The sequence below is a fragment of the Pteronotus mesoamericanus genome, unplaced genomic scaffold (genome assembly GCF_021234165.1).
Source record: "Pteronotus mesoamericanus isolate MK-2021 breed Mesoamerican mustached bat unplaced genomic scaffold, CSHL_Meso_final contig_20, whole genome shotgun sequence".
Lineage (NCBI taxonomy): Eukaryota > Metazoa > Chordata > Mammalia > Chiroptera > Mormoopidae > Pteronotus > Pteronotus mesoamericanus.
The window spans coordinates 77,550,895-77,571,138 of NW_026555085.1; the positions used below are offsets into that span (position 1 = coordinate 77,550,895).

Consider the following 20,244-nt stretch of genomic DNA (forward strand, 5'->3'; position numbering starts at 1 on the left):
GAATAACGTGGAGATATATGAATTTAATAGATATAAAATACAATGTAGATATAACTTCTCTAAAAGTGTTTAAAATATTTATTCAATCAACAATACATCTTCAATAGCTTCTTAAAAAATGTCATGTAAACCACAAACCATGTCATTTACTGTGTTTAACAAGCAAAGCATCCTATTTACATTGGAACATCACTCTTATCTGCAATCTATTGTTCCCAGTGAAAAGAACACAATGTTGGTTTATTGACATTATAAGCAAATTAATACCGTGACTTCTTCCTCCATTTCCCAATAAAAGACCTGCCACAGTCTCAATCCCCAGCTTTGGCATGATGGCTCTGCTGTCTCCTTGGGCCTGCATACTAATTAGCTGCTTCTCTGCTTCTTTAGCGGAAGAATCCAATCTCTCAGATCTGTATCCCCCACTATGGGAGGAGAGTCCTGGTCAGTTCAGTGAGTACACAGTGGAGAATGGAAAGTACATTATTAATCCCTGGATATATCCTCAGAGAATGGGGATGTATAAAATTTTACTGAAACAGACAGCCAGGTATTTTGAAAAATTTGGACCAGAAAATGAAAACAATATATTGTGGGGTTTGCCTCTGCAGCATGGCTGGCAATATAACTCAGGTAAGGGTGACTCTTGTTTTCAGTCTAATCATCTACGAATCTAACCATGCAGTCACTAGGAAATGGGGCTCTATATATGTCATTTTATGTTTTTGAAATTGATTATTTTCTTTTCCCTCTTTCCCTCACATAACCATTATTTTTCTCCTTCTCCTCCATGAATCATTCTTTTATGTGTTGCCTGTTTTGACTAGAAAATGCAATGGGCTTAGGGTATAGCTGCCAAACACAAAAAGATTTCATATCTAATCTATTGAGCATTTGAAAAACATTTATTGAACTTCTACTAGGTCCTGACCCATTCTAAGCCCTGAGATGAACAGAATAGTCAAGGGGAGACACATTAAAAACAGAAGGTGACATCAAATTAATTCAAAACCCTTAGAGTTCTAATTATGATTAAATTTTGGGTAATAGCAAGTAGCCTTGTTCTTAAGGATGTTTCTCTGCAAACGAAGTACATTTTAGTGATCATTTAGAAGATATGATTGTGCCAAATATTCAGTAGTTCAAAATATTTTTGTTTTGGCGTACAGAAAAGCTAATGAAAAAGTGGTGCCTCTTTGCCTAGTCCATCCTTATAGCCCCACCCATAAGGAAATTAGTTCAGTTCTTATGGAAAAGAAATATAGGGAGATAAGGGTTAATCTGAGGTCTGAGCAAGGTTGGTGAGCTATCTGTCTTGGTAAGGGGATATCTCGAGACTCAAAGCTATTCTTACTCCTGTGGCTTTCCTTGGAGTCAGAAAGGCCACGGTCCAGGAGAAATCATGAACATATTGTTTGCTGTGGGAAGCATGTCGGCCTCAGGAGCTTGAAGGCTTGTGGTAGACAGAAGGTGAATGGGCCAGTAGATTAATGCCTTTCTTACTTTTATTACATTTTCACATGAGGATCAAGCTTGACCAAACTCACCTAGTGATGGGCTTACATGTGCCCATCATTTTCTAAGAGTGGTCAGAGTAGGAGGGGGGTGAAAATAAGTATTTCTGACAATCTCCCTGCCATCAAAGATTTTACAACATCATTGGAACAAGAAAGAGAGCAAAAATTAAACAGGATAATTTTCTAATTTTGCAGTCTGAAGATTAGTCAGTTAGGAAAATTCATTCTTCTAATATCCATGTAGGCTAATAGCATTGGCAATTCTTCATCGTTCATTGCTTTGGGAATGGTTAGGTTAAGGATCATAGCTGAGTGATAAGCAATTATAAAATAAAGAAAAGAAGTAAAGATATACAGGGAAAAGAGATGAGTAGAACCCACACACAGAGAAAGAATAAAGATGGTAAAATTGTACAGAAATGGAAGGAAAAGAGAGTGGGCATGCAAGAGAAGAGCTAGAAACAAAAAAATGCAACAGAATGGTCAGAAGAGTCATGAAAGCAGTTGGGGACGTAAATGAGAATGAGCCCTTCCTTTGCTCAGGTAGAAGCCAGAGAGAAGAGGGAGTTAGCAAGAGTGGGGAGAATAAGCTGTAGTCAGTAAGGTAATAAACTAAAACAGTAAAACAAAACAAAACAAAAAACTATACTAGGAGCAACAGTGAAAGGGAGAAAGTATGACAGAATCCAAAGGATGCAGGATAAGTACAGAAAAATGATACAAAATAAATCTGAAAAGTCACAGGGGTTGAGAAAATATCAATGGTCATTTGATGAGAAAAAGAATGACTTGAAAAAAATACTTTTCATGGTTTTTCTCACTTGACACACGACCTTATGATGAAGTTAATATCGTTAGCCTCATTCTATAACTAAGGCATTTGTGGGAAGTTCTTCATCAAAGGTGAACTGAGTACATGGTAGAGCAGGATTTGATTTGCCTGCAGGCCTTTTTTAATCTGTGTGCCTATACCTCCCTAATTTTGAGGGGAAGAAATGAATGAAATAGAAAAGAGAATAATTACAAAATTAAATAATATTCAAGATAGATAATTTAAAAGTAGAAATTCGTGGTAGTATTAGAGACAGGTTCAGGGAAGAGAAATGAAGGATAATGAGTGATAGGAAGATAAATGTTTGAGGAGTCCGATAGCTGCCAGATAGGGGGAGGTTTGGGAGCTGGACGTAGAGGGTGAAGGGATTAAGAAGTACAAATTGGAAGTTAAAAATAGTTCTGGGGGTGTAAAGCACAACATAGGGGATGTGGTCAGTAATGCTGTAGTAACTATGCACGATGTCAGCTGGGTACTAGACTTATTGGGAGGATAATTTCTTAAATTATATAAATGTCTAACCACTATGTTATATACCTGAAATGAATACAGTACTGAGTATCAACTGTAATTGAAACATAAAAATAATTTGAAAAATGTTTGCGCATCCTTACAAAAGAATGCATCTAATTAAGTGATAATTATTACCAGTTTCAAAATGTGCACAATAAATAATTTGTACATCCCTCTCTTCTAGGTAGATTAGCTGACCCGAGCAAGAGGACAGACTGTGGCTATGACTCTGGAGATCGTTTGTGCATTTCTACGGACAGTTGGTGGGCTGGTAGGTTCATTTAAATAGCAAAATAAGTAACAGTCTTTCTCTCCAAAATGTGTTCAACATAAAATTCTAGGGACAGAGATAAAATTAAAACAGATCATTCTTTTGTTAAAAGGAATCTAATTCGTTATGCACCCTGTGGCCTTTAAATCACATGCCAGGATTTAGCAGCCACAATGGCAGTGACGATTCCTTAGGACAATTCTGCTTGCCACAGAAGGACTGAAACAAGGAACTGTGAAGGACGAAGGCCTTGACAGACCAACACTGGCAGTTAGGTGGGAGATCCCACTAGTGACACAGAGTCTGTGAATGAGTAAAAATGAGAAAGGAGAGAAGAGGAAAATAATACTTTTGTTCATTTTGCTCAGAGCAAGTGTGTTTAACTTTTAAACCAGTAAACGCAGATTGGTTTATCACAAGTTCTTTTTATCAAGCAATAATTGAAGGCTTCAGTCAGATATTAAATACTAAAGTAATCAGAAGGCATTTTCTAATTCTTTGATTTTATTTTATGATTTACTAATGAAATTAATTTACACACAATTTTTTAAGATATTTCTCAATAGTTAGGAACAAGATCCCTTTAAAATTCACCTTCTTGGAGTGACACATATCATATACACCTTTGCATATTTTTCTAATATGACATTGATTGGTTCTTCTCAAACATCAACATACAGTCATGGCCACAGCTCTAAAGTAAAATTTCTTTCTCTCCCCTTAAATCAGTACATGGTTTTTATTTCATCTTTAAAAGATCACATTTAAGTCTCAGGTTTCATCTGGCATTTTGCTGTTGTTGTAGCTGGACAACCAGGATCTTTTTCATCAGCCTGCTAAACTCTTCTTTTTTCAGAAACATAGATATTGTCTAATATTTTTCTGATATCTTTGTTTTTAACTGCTGCAGCTTGCTGAATCAAAGCAACTGTATTTGATACAAGTTCAATGTTGTTTCCTTCAAGAATTAACTCATCATCTTTCTGGGCTTAATATACTGAACAAGAAACACCTAATTTATCCAAACCCTGTGGATGTATCTTCATCCAAGAAATTTCTGATTCCAACAGGAGAACCATTCTCCTGGGTAATGGCACTGATGGGGAAGTGAGCATACACAGGCCTCAACTTGTAACAGAAGCCCAGAGTAACAGCCTTGATCACACTCTGTGCATGACTGCAGATAGTGCAAATGACTTTGTATTTTCCACCATTTGCCAACTGGGAGCTTCTTCTTTTTCTTCCAAGGAGACTTCCAAGAGTTTTAAGTGATATGATTGAAGTCCCTCGGTAGGGTACCTCTGGGGCCATTCACAATAACTGTGAGTCCCTTCAGAGTGATGTTGACCTTTTTAGGAATGTTGACAGACTGATTGCCAAGAATTGTCTTCATCCTCACAGTAGGTGTGGCAAAAGGAGCTAGACTCAAGTTTTTTAATTCTCAGATTGACTGAGTAGTTTGGAGTATCAACCTGTGACACTGGGATGTGGGACTGCATTCACAAATGTATGTGTATGATACAAATTTTCTGCACCACCAGCGGGAGTCAGTATAAGCTCTGAGACAACTATATTATAATGTCTAAATTCTGCTAGAATAAGTAGGTTATATGTAAAGAGAAAAAAATGAATTCATCATAAATTTCATTATCTAAAAATTTATTGTCAACACTTGTCCAAAATTTTGCTTTAAAGAATTAATGTAATTTAAGGACTTTGTGATGTCATGGTGGCACGTGAACCTGGTTTAATAAAATATCAATGGTATAACCACATATAAAACATTTTAGATAAAAAAGTCACATTTCATTGTAAAATCTCAGAGGTATAGTATATTTCTGTGCACAAGTAGATACCTATCTTCCTTTTACACCTAATGCTTTGAAAAATGTATATTTTCAAATCCATTAAAATTACTTTCTTTGTTTTAAAATATAGTCAACTACTTTAACTCATATGTATTATGAGTGTAGAGATATTAATACAAGTATGTTAAATTTATATATATATAATCCTTATGAAGATTTAAAATTTTTTTTGCAGTGACTGTTTTATAAATATTCGTGGTTCTGTGAGTTTTTGTTTAATGGCTTCCAGATTACTTAAAAATATTCTCTATCACATTTGTTAGTGCTTGTGGTGCTAATATGTATTTTACTGTCACAGACTTAAATTACTTCCTCTGTGCATTACCCTTCCTTGCTGCGGTTGATTCTGGCATAATGGGGATATCACCAGAGCAAGTCACACTTTTGCCACCGCCCAAGGGTCAGATGAAGTTTTGTGTTAATGTTTCTACTTGTCAGTCATCCTTTCCTGAGGCGATGAGAAAGTGGAATACCTTCTACAAGGTTATTTTTTTTATATTTGTGATTTATTCTCTCAGGAGGTGGTAAGGTAATTTCTTTTTTTGCATAATTCTTTGGTTTAGGTTTTTGTGTGTATCATGCAGTATTTTCCCAAGTAGAAAAATGTAAGTTTTTATGTAAGTTATATTAATATTGTTACATTACAGCAGGGCATTACATGTCATTAACATCCTCCGAACCAGTAAAGCATTAACACAAAATCTATCCACTCATCTCATCCTAAATAAATCATATGTAAATGTGAGAGCACCCAGGTATCTCGCTGAATGATATTATTCTGGTTAATTGAAACATCATGTCAACCACAAGCCAACTTTTTAGAGAAATTTGATTATGGGGTTTGTTTTCAAATAGTCAATTGAGTTACTTAAATTGCATCAATAAATGATCACATATAGGTAGAATTATTATGGGACAATGAAAACTAACTACTCAATGACCAATATAAAATTCGTAAGTTAAGCATAGACATGGACCAAGATTAATGTTGAAAACATAGATTTCCTAGCTCTATAGTTTTAGTTCATTAGTTTATATAAGCTTTAATTAAATATCCTAATAACTTTCTCCTTTTCTTAAATTTTATTTTTGTGATAATTTCATCTCTGGTAGCAGAAAATGTGATAAAAAAGAAGTCCTGACTGTTGGGAAAATATTTGCAGTTCATTTCCTATAAAGGCATTCGGTATTAATACTAATAATAGATAATCATTATAGTCTTTCCAGAGTGTTAGCCACTGATGGCTTATACAAATTAATTTTTAGAAACAAAATTCTCCTTTTATGCAGAAATTTCTAAATTGTAAATTTGAACAAGATTAAATTGTAAGGAAAGAAATTGTTATATTTGCTCAAACATAAATTAATTTCTCCTCTTTACAATAGCATGTGCAGATACCTTATAGTAGCTTTGAGGACTTGTTGAAGTACTTATGGGATGCACATACCAAAACTTTGGCTGGTGTTAAGACAATATTTGATGACAGGTAAGAATGGATCACAAATCATTTTTATTTAATATGACAAATAATTTTGGGGTTTATTTATGCTTTTTTATTCTTCTCCTAATGTGACTGTCAGTCTTCTTATTAAATGGTATGTTTAATCATTAAGGTATTTATTGAGGAGGTATAAATATTTTAGTATGATCAGAGTCAAAAAGTGTTTTATGAAGAAGGGGCACAAATTTGAAAAGAAAAATCTCTTACCAGTCAATGAACAACTAAAACATGCAACCAATTTCTCTGTATTAAAAAAAGGAAATTTTATACATTAGTTTGATCATAGACACATAATATGATAGGTACGTACTTTGGGGGAAAAATCAACCAGCATCTGGGTTAGCACACAAAATAGCGTGGAAAATTATCAAGCCACTCCACATGTTAACCTAGTGGTATTACATACCTAGTTTAAATCTGTATATGACTATTTTGATCACAAGCTTATAAACCAAAAAAAAAATCAATTTTTATATCATTAGAGGTGCTTACTTCACTTAAAAACAAAATATAATTGTTTTTAATGAATTCATTTTAGTTCCTGAAATTCTTTCTTACTTGACCTTCCATTTAGCTGTCAACAAATGGCCTTCCTAAGTAAATTTTTAAATAATTACCATTTCTTAAATATAATAATAAAAATAAATTTCATAAAGTATTTTAAGGTACTATCTTCCTTTTTCAAAATAACTTATTTTTGTAGATCATGAATATGCAGCTGAGCTGTTGAGTGACTTGTTTAAATCTTATAGTTAATGAATGGCACAGCTGGTATTCAAACCCCCTGTGGCTCCACAGCTCTGCCACCTTACCCTGCATGCTGCACTGCCCTCAATGTGTGTGGCCAACAAATTAGTTTTCAGAGGTCAGTATCTACCACATTCTTTTTCTTTCCTAAAAGATATTAAGTACTATTCAAAAATAAAAAATATGCCCCTGCTTTTTCAATATACTGTCATGCATTGTTTAATAATGGAAAATATTCTAAGAAATATATCATTAGGCATTTTCATCACTGTGCAAATGTCATAAAGTGTACTTACACAGACTTAGATGGTATGGTCTGTTACACACCTAGGCTATATGGTCTAGCCTATTGCCCCTAAACTACAAACTTGTACAGCACGTTACTGTACTGAATATTGGAGGCAACTGTAACCCAATGGTAAATATTTGCATATTTAAACATATCTAAACCACATGAGATTAAATCAGCTCAAGAGAAAATAATGCAATCAAAAGATGAGGTAAACATTCGATGTATGAGACTGCTTGCTGCATGACATTGAGTACTTTTTACAGCAAACATTTTTATAGATTGAATTTTTATTTATTTTTAAATTATATCTGTTGAGTACAGTTGGTGATCAAAACTATTTTTGTATTAGTTTCAGGTGTACAGTACAGTGGATAGATGTCCATGTAGGTTACAAAGTGTTTTCTCTGTTGAATTCAAGTACCCAACTCATATTCCTGTGCCTATTTTGTAATTGTCAATTAGTACTTTTGAATCCTGTCACCTCTTTTATCTCACCCACAACACTGTTTCCCTCTGGCATCTATTAGTCTGTTCTCTGTATCTTTAAGTCTTTTTCCATTTTGTTTGCCCATTTATTTTCTTCTTTAGATTCCATATAAGCGATAGATTCCACATATAAGTAATATCATATGATATTTGTCTTTCTCTTATTTTACTTAGCATAATACCTTCTAGGCCCATCCACCTTGTCACAAATGGTTAGATTTCATTCTTTTTTATTAGTCAAATAACATTCCATTCTATATATGTTCCACAGCTTTTTAATCCACTCATCTGTTATGGGCACTTGGGTTACTTCCAAGTTTACCCCATTGTATGTTCTTGCTTTGTCATACATTAATTGACCATATATACATGGATTTATATTGGACACTCTATTCTGTTCCTTTGATCAATGTGTCTGTTTGATAGTATTGTTTGATATCAGAAAGTGTGATACCTCCCATTTTGTCCTTTTTCAAGGTTACTATTACTACTCGAGGTCTTTTGCAGTTCCCTACAAATTTTTGGATTATTTGTTCCAGGTCTGTAAAAAGCCCTACTGGTATTTTGATAGGAATTGTGTTGGATCTATAGATTGCTTTTGGTACTGTGGACATATTTACAATGTTAATTCTTCCTATTCAAGAGCACAAGCATATGCTTGCATTTATTAGTATCTTCTTTAATTTGTTTCTTCAAAATCTTATCACTTTCTGAGTACAAGTCTTTATCTCCTTGGTTAAAGTGTTCTTAATTTTTTTTTAATGCAAATGTGAATTGGATTGTTTTCTCATTTTTCTTTTCTTATAATCATTATTGGTGTATGAAAATGCTCGCAATTTCTGAGTATTTATTTTGTACCCTACTACTTTACTGGATTCATTTATTCTGGTGGGTTTTCTTTGTGTGTGTGCCTGTGACTCTAGGTTTCCCAGGATATCATTTGCCTATAATGACAGTTTGACTTCTCCCTTCCTAATTTGTATCTGGTACACTGTGTTCATATGTACCCCCAGTTTTCAATATGGTCTTCCTTTCTTTAACTGTGACTAGTTCACCTAGTTCAGGGACATTCTTCTCTACCCTTTTGACTGTGAGTAATACCAACTATTTAGAATCTGGGAGATAATCTTTGTGTAAGACTGCTTCTTACACAGACTTTCAAACACTTACTCTGATTTTAGCAATCTTCCTTCACCAACAGGGTACCACGTGGTCTTTATTTGGAAGATAATGCACAAATTACATGAGCATTATTTCTTAGCTTTTTTCTCTAGTTGCTTAAGATTCAGTTTTATGAGTATATTAAATCTTATTTGATTTTTTTCTATTTGATATCCAACTTCCAAAATGTGTTTCTCCTATCTCTCTTTCTACTCTGCCAACCCTTCTGATTTTATTTTTTATTATTAATATTTTAATGGGAATTTTTCAGCAGGTAATAAAAATTGATGGATTCCTAAAAATCAGCATTTTTTACTCAAAACTCTTGTGTTAACTCTTTAACTGAAATAATTTCTTTCTGTTGTTTCTTTCAATAAATTCACTTCAGCATCAACTCTTTATATTATAAATAAATTTGTAGGTAAATTTACTATTAACTGCATTTAAGAATAAAAGCTTTGAATCATTTCATGTCACTTGTAACTTTAAAAAAAGAACTCTGCCAAATAGAATTCTTCTGACACCTAATGTTGATGGAAGGAATTTTTTAAAGAGTTTTAAGATGGAAGATTTCAAATGCTTGCTCACATGTTCTCTGATTTGTCCTAAAATTTTCTTTGAGCATTTTTAGACTATTTATTATTTCTTTAAAAAATGTAATAATGTAGAAGTTAACATCATGTGCTTCAGAGTCAAACAGATCTGATTCCAGTAGGCTGGGGATCCCAACAGTGTTAAACTCTGTCTCATCATCTTTAGACTTGTAATAATAATTGTACATAGAGTAGTTTGGAAGATTAGTTGAGGTATCCATACATCATACTTATCGTACCTATGGCACATGGGAAGCACTGAATAAAAAATGTCTATTATCATCAAGACAAGAAGTAGTAGAGGGCATTAGTAAAGAATATAAAATATAAAGCCAGAACGCCAGCCAGGATTTAAATCCTGGCTCTGCACTTTATTAGGGGTGTGGAACTGTATTTCATGCAGTTTTTTCCTAACAAGAATATAGTACAACTGACAATCACTAAACCTCAGTGTCATACAACAGTAAGCATTTATAGCTCACATGTTTGAGGTTTAGCTGGGCAGGCCTCCTGATAGCTCCTAGGCTCACCTCGTGTTGATTGATTTTTGTTGGTTCCACAGGGCTGAGTGGGGAAGCTCAGCTTTGCTCTACTTTTCTCCTATTCTCCATCGGGTAAGCTTAGCTCTTTTCTGCAGTGATGAGAGAATGGCAAGAGAGAGAAAGCAAATTGTGAAAACTTATTTCAAGCGTATGCTGTATCAAGTTAGTTAATATCCTATTGGTCAAATCCAATAATATGGCAGAGCCCAGGGCAGGGAATTATGCCACTCTCCTCCAGCCCCATCTCCCACTGTAGCAGGGAAGGAAAAATGGAAAATTACATACCAAAATATAGGGTCATGGAGAGTACTGAGAGTTGGGGCCATGTGTGCAACCTACTAATGCCGGGGCACTTCATTAAAAACCTCACATGTTACTTTCTTCGGGTAAAAAATATGCTAGCATTTTTTATTTACATAAAACAATGCTGAACTCTGAGTAGTCTATATAACTTAAATAAAACTCTGTGGTCTTAGAGTATGAGATTGGCTTGTGTGTGTGTGTATAAAATTCTATGTATAATTACATATAATGTATATATAATTAAAATCAAACTTTTAAGCTATAATTTTTACTTGATGACATCTCAACCACTATTAGATTAATTATTCAATAATATATTCAATTAAATCATTTGAAAGACTTCTGTTGAACTTCACTTCTGCTCATATGATCTCTGTGTCTTGAACTGTGTGAGCTCTCATGTCTTTCTTCACAGTTTGTTGAATGTATACTCATAAGGCTTTGAGGCCATGGCTCAAAATTCTTATGAATTCACATATCCTTTTGTCCTTATTTCATAGTCAGTTGTGATCTGACTAAAGATAGTGAATCTAGGCCACAGTTTTCTTTCATCAAGGGTCCACTGATCCCACTCTCCTACTTCTGGATGTTGGGGTCAGGGAGGAGCCCACAAGCGTGGGAACCAAACATGGTAAGATTTCCCCTGTGGGTTATGTTATAGTTCATTTAACATTGACAAACATAATGTAAACATTATGTATTTAATGAATCCATCATATGTGATGTGGGAACAGAAATCAGAATATAATGACACAGTACCATGGGAATATAGAAGAGGATAGCCAGCTCTGCCTCAGGTGAAGTAGAAAACTGTGAAGGAGGTGACATAAAGAATGAGACTTGAAAGCAAATATAGCTGGTGAGCAAAGAAGGGAGTAGACAATATTTCAATATTGTCTGTCATGAAAAAACTGCAAGTTACTCAGCAATTTAGGTGGCTGACGGAGGCAGGAACTATGAATTACACAGTTATAAAATCATTTACTGTACCCCTAATCTTACCACTGTAACAATTTGTCCTCCAAATATGTGAGAGAGTTTGGTTTCCTAGAAGACTTCATCTTTGTAGGGAAAGTCCATGTATGTAGAAAATTAGACAAGAAAAACACTAGGATGATCAATATTTTAGGGGGCCTCCTGATTTTAAGATATCAATAGTTACAAAGAATGCCTGACTCTAGCACAAATGCTGTCTTGGGAACTTTGACTTTATTCTGTACATTTCTAAAAAGTATTACTTAGTAATAATGTAATATCTGGTTATTATATAATATGTAAATTAAGACATCTTGTTAAAAGTGACAAAAACTCCAAATGTAAACAAGAGTTGAATGCTCCTTTTCAAATGTAAAAATTTAACTACCTATATTTGTATCTTCAAAGGTAGGAACTCATGTCATCACATTCTAAAACTAAGAATTATCTTCTTACTTTGTTAATGGAGGATAATTTTTTTCTAAAAACACCAGGCTAAAATTCTGAGTGGACTAACTATATAATTGTACATATATCCATTTTTCTTTTAGTTTTGAATATTATTCTAAACCAGAATCAAATTTTGAAAGAAGCTGGTTTTTGAGTGTGGACTATATAGCTGTATTACAGTTTCCTACAACCTTGACTAAAGTATATGAATTCCAGAAGAGTCTGCCACCACGATTGCTAGTGAATGGAGATATGGCCCCCTTCATCAGCGACTTTAGTACAAATCAAAACATAGTTCTGCTTAGTCTAAATGTTATTCGTGAAGTGCATACCTGGACAGGTAAGGATGTTTTAAAAATACCTTAAGGAAAATCAATATTACATTGAGTTTTAAAGGAAGAAATAATGATTATATTAGATATATGTGTGTGTGTGCATATATATATATATATATATATATACATATATATTTACAATCATAACACATGCTTTCAAAGAAAGTCATGATTTCCCATGGCATCTATTTTATACATTTTGATCCTTCCACTCATGGTCTGTCTTTTCTCATAGGTTCTTATTGACCCATGAAGCTACCAGACTACTGAAGTCTATTTTTTTAATCTAAAATATCTATATATCTATATACTATATATATCTATATATAACTATAGATAACCATATAGATATATAGTTGTATATAGTTATTATACTATTCTGTCTTTATTTACTTATACATGGCTCTTAAATTTAGAAAAAATAAAGGAATCTCAAAATAAATCCTGCTACAGTTAATAAGGAAACTATCAAATTGACTTATGTACACTTTCTCCTCCAGCTTTACTAGTCATGGAAGAAGTATTCTGTTCCATTTTCTCTTATTCAGTGAACCAATCTTAAAACATAATTAAAACATTAGTATTTTTAAAACAACAAAAAAATATCTGAAAGATATAAAGGATATAAAAGCACAGTAAACACAATTACATTACATATATGATTTGAAGTCTTGTCTGCATTATTTCAAGTAACAAATATACTCGAGTATTTTAAGGGCTTCATGCAATTGAATTTTCTTGCCTGGTAATGGTCCCATATTTTACTGATAAAGAATTTGGAGCTTTGTAACTTTAGGTAATTCCCAAGCTGGTGAATGATCCAGTAAATTTGCCTCCTGGCAGTATTAATTTAAGGCCTGTACTCTTTCTCCCTATCAAATCACCTTTCGTATTGAAATCTGTACTCTCAGTTTGAAATCTGCTGTCGGCACTTTGCTGTTGTTAGATGTGTCAAGGCAGGATTGACTCAATGTTATCAAAACTAAAAAATTTAAACTAACCTAACTTCCTCACTAGTCTAGATAGAAAGAAGAGAAAAATAGCTATTCTTGGGTATTAGGATTTTAATAGATTAGCTCTAGTCAACTGAGAAACATGAAGGAAACGCCCTAATCCACCAACCAGGTAAAATGTTACGTCGTCATAGGGAAGAGTAAAGGATATCCATGAAAATTAAAGGGAAATTAAGCATTATCCTCTCATTCCCAGAAGGGAAAAACATAGACCTGGGACCAAGCATTCTGGATACTTCCAAACTGCTACCTCTTGTACATTAACAGATATAACCTGAAATATTTTTTTGCTTCAGAAATTGTTTTCAAAACTCTAAGTTATTTACTCTTTACTTAAAACACATTTTAACTGCCATATTTTTCTTGATGCATTTAAAAGTATGTTTAACATATTTAAACTTTTAAAGTTTAAGTATATAAACACATGGAATGAAAGTAAAAATCTTCTACACAATCTCTGTTTAATCACACCTTTAGCTCTTCACCCATTTTTTAAAAATTAGTCTTTGGTCCAAATTTCTAGGTTTGTATTTATATTCATAGAACAGTGAAAATAAATGAATAAATAAAACTGGTGCTGTTAACACAAATGAAATCATATACACTATTCTGCACTACACGTTTTTAACTGAAAAATTTTTTGGAGCTTTTTTTATATCAAGATGTATTAATCCAACTATTTTACTTAAAGTATATAAAAGCACAGTAAACACAATTAAAAAATTATTTTATTTAGTGTTTTATTTAATTAACTATCACAACTCTGGAGATCATTTGATGTTATAGGCTATTGACAATAAAACAAAAATTTTTGGCATATTTTATTATTTTAACAATAAATTTGTAGGAAAGAAATGAATTAAAATTAATGGATCATATATTGCCAAATGGTACGCAAAAGAGTGTTCAGGAGTTTACTTTTTTTTTTCATATAACTGTGAATTCAGGTTCTTGTTTTTCTCCAACCCACTATCATATGGACAATTTCTTTGTGTTATACAGAAAATTTTACTTCACTATTACACGAGTTTACAATTTTTTATGTGTTTGTGCACTTTATCTAGTTTTTTTGGTGAGTTGCCTAATTTTTCTTATTGATTTTTATATGAAGAACTGGTCAATGAATTTTAAATTTAAAAATCTATGTGTGCATAGACACAGGCAACAGTGTGGTGATAGCCAGAGGGAAAGACGGGCAGGGGTTAGGTGGAGGGGTCAAAAGGGAGGAAAAAAAAATGGAGATGAAAAGAGAGTGCTTGGAGAAATAAACATACAATGCAGTGTGCAGATTGAGCTTTATTGCATTGTACACTTGAAACCTGTATGGTTTTGGGAACCAATGTCACCCCAATAAATTCAATATAAAATTATGTGTGCAATAACCATGTAATGAACATATAATATTTGTATGCAAAATATATAGAATTTTAATTAAAATAAACATTTTAATAATTGTGCTTAAGTTTACATGTAAAAATTTTATAATATTTCCAGGGTCATTATCTTTCAAAATATGGAAAATTTTAATGAAGACACCAGCTGCAAGAGAGCAACTTCTAAAGTTTTTAGAAATGATTCTTCAAAACTCTAATCCCACATTTTGATAATTAATGAATAAGTTAACAGCAGACATTTTTAATTTGTTGGGCATCAGCAATTTCAAAGTTCAACATGATCATAAGCATATAGTTTTCTTGTTTCTGTTGTTTCAGATTTATGCTCACTCATTGGGATTTTGAAAATGTATTCCTAACTATAAATTCAAATTTTGTTCTGATTATTTGCTTAATTAATAATTCTTGATTTTTGAATTCATCAATATGTGATTTTGAATATCTAAAGAAGTTTGTATTAAGCTATCACAAATCATTGAGAAAATAATAACCAGACATTAAACCTGCAATGGCTTGTGTGTTGTTGTCTTATATAATCTAATTTCATGAAATTTAAAGCAATGTCTTTCTGATTTATAACCAAAATCCAGAATGTTTAAAAAGATACTGTCAATTAAAATTTTAAAACTCATAACACTGAACTGGCAAGCAGAATACCTAACTGATTTGTTATTGTTTTGTGTGTGTTTTCCCTGATCACAGGTTTACAACAATTGTATATACTTTTTCTTCTCCTCAGTCCACATGTGATAGTGGACGGTTAATGTTGAAAGCTCCTCTCTTTTAGGAGAGAAAAATACTGGCCATAACTGGGGACTCCCAGAGCTGATATATAAAGGCTCCCCAGAGCTTTATCACAAACTAATTCTACCCACTAACTGTAGGGAAAAAAATTAGACACATTGGTTTGAACAATACGGGCACTGCAATAGGAAAGACATAGTTTAAATATCAGCTCTATTGTTTTCCAGAGTGAACTTGGGCAATTTTTCTAGCCCTCTCCATGCCTCAGCTTAGTTATTGTTAAAATGGAGATTATACAACCCAGTTGCAGAAGTATTTTGAGAAGTCAATAAAAATATACAAATCAAGTGACTAGAACTCTTCCTAGTGAATTGTATGCATTTACAAAAATTAGCAACTGTTACAATAGTTGTGCTCAGAGACGGATGACATGTGTTGTATTGTTGGGGCAGGAAACACATTTTTGATGAACCAAGACCATGAATAAGCTTTTATTGAATTCAAAACACATAGATGATTTTTTTGGGTAACTGTATGCAACAAAAGTAGTGTAGTAAATTTTCTCCCCAAATCTTCTTCCTGAATGATGTGAAATAGCTACACATCTATGATATGTCTATACAAAACCAAATTCTCAAATAATTTGAAGACAGATGATACTAAAAAGACAGTAACGACAGGAGAGAGGGGAGGGGGCTAATGGGGAGGAAAAAAGGGGAAGGGTCATCAAGGAAGATGTATAATGGACCCATGGACAGAACCAAGGAGAGGAAGGATTGAGGGTGGGAGGTCGGGGTGGGTGGTGGGGGGAAAGTGGTGGCAGGAAAATTGAGACAACTATACTTGAACAACAATAAGAAATAAATTACAAGTTCTGACTTAAAAAAAAACCTAAAAAAACTAATTTAAAAAAAGGCAAAAATGCCCTCAGTAAAAAGAGAAAAATCAACAAATAATAGCGCCCACTAATACAGATTTTGACCCCGTTCTGGTGTCAGGGAAGAATAAACTTTAACCCCTTGCCCTTTAGTTCTTACAGCCATTATTTGCTTAATGAAATAATAAGTTTAATATGTATGTATGGGAGAACCACAATATGATACAATGCTTAGGACATAAAATAAGGTTCAAAGAAATGATCAAACAAGGCCTGTTTTTAAAAAAATACTTTTTAGACAAAGAAACAATAAATTTGTGAGAAATTGACACAACAAAGAGAGTTAGTGCTCATTTGAGAGGAACCTAAGCAAGGTTTGGGCTTAGGTAGTAAATTCGTGAAAGCGTCACAAGGTTTATTTACGCAGGTTTTTCCAACTCTGGCTTTATACTCTTGGAATAAGGTCATTTCCCAGCCCATGGGAGCAAGGAAGGCACCTATCACAGGGAGACTTATTTCCTGCATTAGGAGAGACAGAGCAGAGTTGGAGCACTCTTCCCATTCCCGCTGCTTCTCAAATCATTTTAGTTTGAAAGAATTGATATACCGTCATGAGATATCTTGGGGCAGTTGGCTCTGGGCCTCAAAATCGGCAAGCAAAGGCGACCAAGAAAAACTGTTGGTTGGACCCAGGAGGGCTGACACTAGCAAAGGCGCCTGAGACTGAGATGGAATGACCTTCAGAAAGATTAAATCTCACCTTATTCTGAAAATTCTCAACCTTGATGAGTGGTTCTGAGCACCTAAGGGAACTGTAGGAAGCAGACTTTGAATAAGCACAAGTTAAAAGACTAAGGCTGTGGTTTAAAGAGACGGACTTTACGTAAATGGTCAAACCTGATTCAAAATGAGAGGCTCACTTTCAAGTGACAGTGTTCCAAATGAATAATTTCTAATTAAAAAAAAAATGACAAAAACAAAGAAAAATATGTCCTTTGCTAATTGAATGGTAGTTAAGTAGGAAAAAAATGAAAAAAATTATGTCCTTTAAGACAAAAGAGAACAAAACTAGATGACTCTCAACTGTTTCCTCATTATTAATGCAAGCAAACTAACAAACAAGAACAGCTTAAGGAAGTGGATTTAGATAATCTAACAGAAAATTAGAAAATTAACTAGGACCCATCAATTAGAAATCTTGCAAAACACACCAATATAATATAAATGAACAAAAAGAAAATAAAATCAACAATGAACATTTTCAGACAACCAGGAAATAAACTTTCACTTAGATCAACTGAAAAAAAATTTCCCTCAGAAAAATCATCATGAAGCAAAAGAAAATTATGACTATACTCTAACAGAATTCAATATCCTAAAAAAGAAAAATTGAGGATATGAAAACCAACTTGAATCAAGTATTAAAAGCTAAGAACAGAGATGATTTTTAAAAAGTAGAGAAATGAAAAAAAGAGTTAATAAAATTCAAGAAAGAAATAGGTAAAAAAAATAAAATCTGAAATGAAAAAGAAAGCATAAGTTGAGTTGCCTAATGGACAGTAAGCTCAAATGACACTTTAATAACTTTGTTTTAAAGAAACATGTTAACCAAGAGCAGATAACAGCTCAAATATATCAGAAAAATAGAATAAGAAGTTCTTACCTAGACCTAAATACATATGGAAACTTAGTACATGGCAAACATGGAATCTCATTTCACTAGAGAGTGACTTATTAATAAATGATGCTAGGAAAAGGTAAAATAAAAATTAAGTACCCATTTGGAAATAAATAAAATAAGGTTTGTTTCTCACACTCTATAGAAAACAAACTTTGAGTGAATTAATACTCTAAATGTAAAGAAATGAAACCATAGATATGCAAGAGGGAAATTTGGGTGAATCCCTTTCAGACTTCAGTGTAAACACAAGCTTTTTAACTTTACTGCCTAAATGCATATAAAAGGAATGATTTGGGGCAGAATCAAGATGGCAGAGGAGTGAGTTGAAGTCACACTGACCTCCTCCTCGGACCAACCTGGAATCACAACTATATTGTGGAGAAATCATCTGGAACAAACAACTGAACAATAGCAAGAGAGGAGCTTTGTAACCTTGGAGGCAAAAGAATCGGCTTTAGCACAATCTAACCAGTAAGGAGTGCAGTAGAGACTTGAGAAGGTAGGCAGGGTGCCCCTGGGTGGCAGCACCAGAAGGATATTGAAATGGCCAGTTGGATCCCCCAAAGAAGAGTGGTGTCTAAACCACAAGCAGAGATCTCCAGCCTACAGCACCAGAGCCCAAAAAGTACACAGAAAATAGCCAGTTGCGAAAAGCGGCAGGGTTGCTCTCTGCCAGAGATGGGCGGCTGGAGATGCAAAGAACCGTTTAAAGGGCCAATGCATAAATTTTTATTTGCAGCAACTTGCCCTGGTGTCTGGCAAAGGTTGGGGAAGAGTGGGTTAGAGACACCTGAGGAAAGACTGGGAAGGAGGCTTTGGGGAGAGAACTGAGAAAGTAGCCACGGGATCTCAGTGCTAACTCGTCCCCCATGTGGCAGCAGCCATCTTGCTTAGGCAGAGACCAAACAACGGTTGGAATTGAATTCCAAACAACGGTTCTAGGGAAGCTCAATGAGCTTAGTGAGCTCAGAGAGAATTACCAAAAACTACAGGGAAACTATGAGGAACTTACTGCAAACTATATCAGTATGAAAAAGGACATAGAAACTATCAATAAGAGAGAAGAGGAAATGGAGAGTACAATTTCTGAATTGAAGAACACAGTAGAAGGAATCAAAAGCAGGCTAGATGAAGCTGAGGGCCAAACCAGTGAGCTGGAGGACAAGGTAGAAAAAAGTTCCCACAAAGAGCAAGAAAATGAAAAAAGACTCAAAAAGAATGTAGAGGCATTGAGGGAAATGAGGACAACCGGAAACATAATAATATCCATATAATAAGGATACGAGAAGAAGAGGACGAGGAAGGGATAGAGAACCTTTTTGTAAAAGTAATGATGGAAAACTTCCCTAATTTGAGGAAAGAAAAAAATCACACAAGTCTAGGAAGCACAGAGGGTCCCATTCAAGAGGAACCCAAAGAGGCCCACTCCAAGACACATCATCATTAAAATGGCAAATATCAAAGACAAACAGAGAATCCTAAAGGAAACAAGGGAGAAACAGGTAGTAACATATAAAGGAGCCCCAATATGGCTAGCAGCTGACTTCTCAACAAAAACATTGCAAGCCAGAAGTGAGTGGCAAGAAATATTCCAAGTAATGAAAAGCAAAGGCCTGCAACCAAGACTGCTCTACCCAGCAAGGCTCGCAATGAAAATGGAAGGCGAAATAAGGGACTTCCCAGACAAAAGGAGGCTAAAAGAATACACCTCCACCAAACCAGCACTGCAAAATATGCTAAAGGGACTGCTTTAAGATGAAGAAAAAGAGTCTATGAATATCCATTTCCTTTCACAGTTGTCAATACTTGATATTACCAATATTTTTAATACGTATTAATCTGTGACAATGATGTTATTTTAATTGTTCCTTTATTATTTGTTGAAACTAAACCTGTTTTGTATATTTAATGCCTATTTCTATTATTTTTAAAAAGCTTTAAATGACTTTTTGGTATTCTTTATCCATTTTTTGACTAAATGTGTGTAGAATTTTTTCCCCATAAATAAAAAAGACTATTAACCCTTTTTTGATGTGTTGCAAATACTTTCCTATTCTATTATTTGTCCTTTAACTTTTTTTATATGTATATTACTATAAAGTCTTAAATGTTTACCATAGTCATATTATTGATATTTTCCTTTATAGC

General features: G+C 33.9%; 1 protein-coding gene across 1 annotated transcript; it reads left to right on the plus strand.

The window, feature by feature from the left end:
- Positions 1 to 284: 284 nt before the first annotated feature.
- On the plus strand, positions 285 to 15,465 carry CUNH6orf58 (chromosome unknown C6orf58 homolog). The gene is made up of 6 exons (XM_054568925.1): positions 285 to 633; positions 3,047 to 3,133; positions 5,300 to 5,484; positions 6,388 to 6,488; positions 12,154 to 12,392; positions 14,895 to 15,465. Exons 1-6 carry the CDS (start codon positions 330 to 332, stop codon positions 15,002 to 15,004), a joined length of 1,026 nt encoding a protein of 341 aa, XP_054424900.1. The 5' UTR covers positions 285 to 329; the 3' UTR covers positions 15,005 to 15,465.
- The last annotated feature ends 4,779 nt before the right edge of the window (positions 15,466 to 20,244 follow it).